Source organism: Lipotes vexillifer, unplaced genomic scaffold (assembly GCF_000442215.2).
Source record: "Lipotes vexillifer unplaced genomic scaffold, Lipotes_vexillifer_v1.1 scaffold97, whole genome shotgun sequence".
Lineage (NCBI taxonomy): Eukaryota > Metazoa > Chordata > Mammalia > Artiodactyla > Lipotidae > Lipotes > Lipotes vexillifer.
In genome coordinates this window covers 978080-982778 of record NW_006775688.1, presented here as the reverse complement: position 1 = coordinate 982778, position 4699 = coordinate 978080, and the positions used below count along the sequence as shown (strand labels likewise).

Here is a 4699-nt window from a genome sequence, read left to right as displayed (position 1 = left end):
GGCTTAGTTGCTCCGCGGCATGTGGGATCTTCCTGGACCAGGGCTCAAACTCCTGTCCCCTGCATTGGCAGGTGGATTCTTAACCACTGCACCATCAGGGAAGTCCCAAGTTTTAATTATTTATTCACTGGATGGAATAGCACTATCTCTTCCTGCCATCACTGCTACCTGCAGGTCATTTGCCAATTTCTAACTTCTTTTTAGAATATATCCCTTCATCATTTATTGAGTATTGGTGCTGGGGATCCTAGGATTAAAAGGCATGGGCCCAGCTCTCAAGGAGTCTAGGAGTTTGGGCAGATGAAAAGAGAAATGGCAACAAATATAATTGTTTGGGAAGAGGTGGTACAAAGGAGTGAGAAATTCTCTCTACTACCTGGAGTGTGGAACTAGATTTCAGACAGGTGGTGATATTTAATTGGGCCTTAAGGGATGAGCAGGAGTTTGCCAAAGAAGTGAGGTGGGAAGGCCTTCCAAACACAGGGTGTGGTCTGTGCAAAGGTGCGTGCACGTCTTCTCAATTCTCCCATCTTCGATCCTACAAGCTTTATAGAATGGACATTTTTAAGTTTTATTTTCAGGCTCATAGGGGAAGTTTGGTGATAACTGGCAGGTGCTTTCAGTAACTACAGAACAAGAGTTGGCACCTAAGTATTTGACCCTCAAAATTGCATTTTACCTTAATGCTACTCTGGTGGAGAGCAATTAACAAGAAGTCAGGATTTTAGTAAATCAAACTGGTTATACCCTCTACTCCCAATTATTTTACTGACTTTTACTTTTCCAGGGAAGCAAGGGAAAGAATCGTAAATCTGTGTTTTCGGGGACTTAGTAAACACATTAGTCACCAATGAGACCCCTTGTCTCTTCAGTTTTCACAGAAGGATGGGAGAAGTCACAATTCACTGTCATATCCGGCTCCCAATTTTGCCATTTGCAGGAGACTGGTTCCCTCTGAGCTTCCTAAGGGTTCACAAAAGTATCTCAGTCCCGGATAGACACCCAAGACCGTCCTGCTCAGAAATTTGACTGCCAATTTTAACTCAAGATAAAAAACCAAATATATGAAGACGGTCTATGAGGGTGTGAGAAAAGAGCTATTTTGTCATCCAACACCCTCATTTGACAGGGAGCTGGCCAGAAGCTGCCGCCCACAGATGGGGAAGGAAGACAGAGAGGAAGGGCCGGGGGCACAGCAGAAACATTTTGGGGAACTGCTGCATCACGGGCAGTCTCTGATGCACTTCCTCTCTCCTCCACCCTCCGCCCCCCTTGCCCTCTTTCCTTCTCTTTCCTTTTCTTTCGCGGTAGGCTTATGCGTCAGTTGCCGAAAGGTGGGGACATTTCCTGCCGCCTTTGCAACACTAAATTGTCTTAAGGGAAGCTGTGCCCCATTCTGAGCTCCAGGCCAGGGCAGCCCTGCCAGGGGAGACACCTGCTCACTGCCTCCCGGTTTGCACCTGACCATGTCCCTGGCCGAGACCATCAGCCTCTGGAACGAAGGGGTGCTAGCAGCCGACAAGAAAGACTGGAAGGGAGCCCTGGACGCCCTTACCGCTGTCCAGGACCCACACTCCAGGATTTGCTTCAACATCGGCTGCTTGCACACGATCCTGGGAAGCATGCCCGAGGCAGAGAAGGTGAGTGAAGATGCCTGTGCCCGTGGCCTCCCCCGGGCCTTTGTCACTAGCGGTCCTCAGCCGGGCTTCTCTTTAGAAACCTCTCAGGAGCTTCTGAAGCACAAAAGCTGCCCAGGCCCAACCCACCCCCAGAGATCCCGATTCAATAGGCCTGGGGAGGAGCCTGCGCGGCCACAGTTTTGAAAAGCTCCCCAGGTGGTTCTAACAAGCAGCCGGCTGGGAACCCTTAGCTGTGGGTTATGCTCTCCTTTATTCTCCATCTATTACATTCAAATCATTCTGGAAACTTTCTTTAACACCTTTTTGAAAGCCTCCCTACTTTATGTTCTTTTCTATCAGCTGCTAGCCACAGAATTTCCATCTCACTGCTCCACACCTGATTTTAAAGCACTGCTTTTGGCTTTCCGAGACGGTTCCTGTGTGTGAGCTTTGCCTGCCCAAGAGATCAAGAAGAGGTGCTTAAGAAAAATCGGTTTCATCTCAAGTGACAATTCCGATCAATTATGTGGCGCATTCTTTTAAGGATTCCGAGGCTGGTGGAAGGAAAGCAGACGGTGATTGATTAATGATGTCTGCCGAGGACAAGTTGTGGGATGTCATGGCAACTTTCTCAACTATTTTTTCTCTCATCTTCCCTAGTATGGGATTGAGCGTTCTCAACAATCACTTTTTCAGATTGGGCATGGTAAGCTGGAATCGGTATGGCGTTTGGAAGCAGAAAATCTAGGATCAAACCCCAGCTCTGCCTCTCTCTGGACCTTTGGTCTTCAGGAAGTCAAGTAGACTTCTGGCTCTCAGCTTCTGGAGAGGTTAAACAGCATGAAGATTGAGTGAGGCACCAGCTATTTTTTTAAATTAATTTTTATTGGGGTATAGTTGATTTACAATGTTGGGTTAGTGTCTGCTGTACAGCAAAGTGAATCCGTTATTCATATACGTATATCCACTCTTTTTTAGATTCTATTCCCAAATAGGAGGCACCAACTAGTAGAGTGCTGTGTAACTTCACACCACTGTGTAAATGTTAGTCCTTATTTTTACCTTTTACTGCAAGTCTTTGCAAGGTGGTGTGGACTCTGCCGGCCCCTTGAAAGGGCTAGTTGCTACCACAGCCATTCTCACCCTGACAAAGAGGGAGGGAGAGGCCTCTTGGAACACCTACAGAGACTGCCAAGCCTGCCTCCAGCTCCAGAGTGGGCAGACAGGAGTGCAGGAGGGCCCTGCATCTGGCTGGAGGGAGAGGGCCTCCACCTCCTCTCCGGAGCCTGCCCAGGGGCTGAGCAAACGGCACCGCAGATGCACTGTCAGGAGAAGAGGTTGGCAAAGCTCAGCAGCTGGTCTGGGTGCAGCTCTGCCAGCAGGGGCTGTTGCCTCCGGCCTCTCGGGGCTCCTGGGCTAGGCTGTGCGGCCCAGCTCACCTCTCGGCTCGCCCACTCCGCCGTCCACCCTTCGTCTCCCTGCTCTAGGTTTCTCTTTGCTTCTGCTCTGGCATCTCATTCTTTCTTTGGTTTCATACTTGAGTCCTCACTCCTGGCATTTTCTATGCATTCTTATTTGTTATTATTTAAATTGTATAATATTTCAAAACAGTGAACAAAATGGCCATAAGAACACACATACTGATAATTACCTTAATTGCATAATATTTCTGTAATACATTTATAAAATAAATATTATGCTGTATATAACATTTTAATTAGGTTATTTTCAAATTTGATTACTATTATTATTTTAATCCTGTCAGTAATCTTGAAAGGCAGATATGAATATCCCCATTTTACGGAGGAGAAAACTAAGGTTCAAGGAGATTAGGTAAACTGCCTCATGCTATGCCCCTAGGAAGTGACAACACAGGGCATTCTGACCCCTCAGCCTCCGGTCACCTTCAAGACACGAACCATTCTCGTGACCTTTCCTGGCTCACCCTCTGGCTCATCTCACACCTCCTCACTGCCTGGCTGTTCCCCCCACAGGCCTTCACCAAAAGCATTAACCGAGACAAGCACTTGGCAGTGGCCTACTTCCAGCGAGGGATGCTCTACTACCAGATGGAGAAGTAAGTGGTCCAGTGTTCCACAAGCTGGAGAAGTGCACAGAGAAACCCCTAGGGGGTCTTGGTGATGCCAGACCTGGTGTTTGAGCGATATCTCCCCAGCCTCTGTTGGGAAGCATGACTGGACCTTCTCTGGGAAGTTATGCAATCAGTCAGCAAGAGGCAGAAGCCCTCTCTGGGGAGGGAAGGCAGGCCTGCTGCCCAGTTATGGCCCACAATGAGCCTACATAACCACCACAGGCTAGGTGTGGCACCCCACCAGTGTTCCTGATGGGTCATAGTCCAGGTGATGATACCTTGTCCATCAAGGGAGCATCCATGGTGGTCTACTACTATGAGGTATTGAGCTGTCACACAATGACGATTGTCATGAAACCACATCAAAACCTTCCTTCATTCCTGCAGAATGTGTTTTCAAACACCCGGTTTAATCCATTCAATTAGATATAATTCAGCCACCAAAGTGAGAATATAAGCAACATTATATGTACAAGAATATATTAGGGGCTTCCCTGGTGGCAAAACAGACATCTAGGAGGGGGAGTCCCACCCCGTTTTAAACACAAAGTAAGCCTTTTGAATAATGTCAGTTCTTTCTTTCTCCCTCCTCCTGGGCCCAGATCTTTAACCATCCTGATGGGCAGAATTATGAGGAGGATTTTGTTTGGCTCATTCAACCCCAGGGAGACACAGGCGTTGTTATTTCACAGCTGAAACTCAGCTGCTGAGCCCACTCGCCAGAGAGGCAGGTACACCCGCAGGTTAGTGGTGACAGAACCTCGCGCGTGCCCTCCGAGAGGACCTTCCGTGCTCTCACAAACAGGCAGTGGAACGTGAAACAGGACACCTGCCTTTCCACCTGCCTGCTTCTTGGCTCAGTGAGTCGGAAAGAACAGAGATGCTTATCTCGCCCCCCTTCAAGGGAATGCCTAAAAGGATGTGTAAATGACTTGAAATGCTTCTTGCTGCTTAAGGAATGACCTGCCTGCTTTTTTTTTTTTTTTTT

At 48.0% G+C, this 4699-nt stretch overlaps 1 protein-coding gene across 2 annotated transcripts in view; it reads left to right on the top strand.

Moving 5' to 3' along the window:
* Positions 1-1393: 1393 nt before the first annotated feature.
* Positions 1394-4699, top strand: part of NCF2 (neutrophil cytosolic factor 2) — a 25085-nt gene continuing 21779 nt past the window's right edge. Inside the window, exons 1-2 of one of the 2 annotated variants that reach the window (XM_007450143.1) lie at positions 1394-1640; positions 3614-3696. In XM_007450143.1, coding sequence (XP_007450205.1) covers positions 1467-1640; positions 3614-3696 — 257 coding nt within the window. In that variant the 5' untranslated portion in view covers positions 1394-1466. The remainder of the gene's footprint in view (positions 1641-3613; positions 3697-4699) is intronic. The other variant, XM_007450144.1, reaches the window with a different exon arrangement.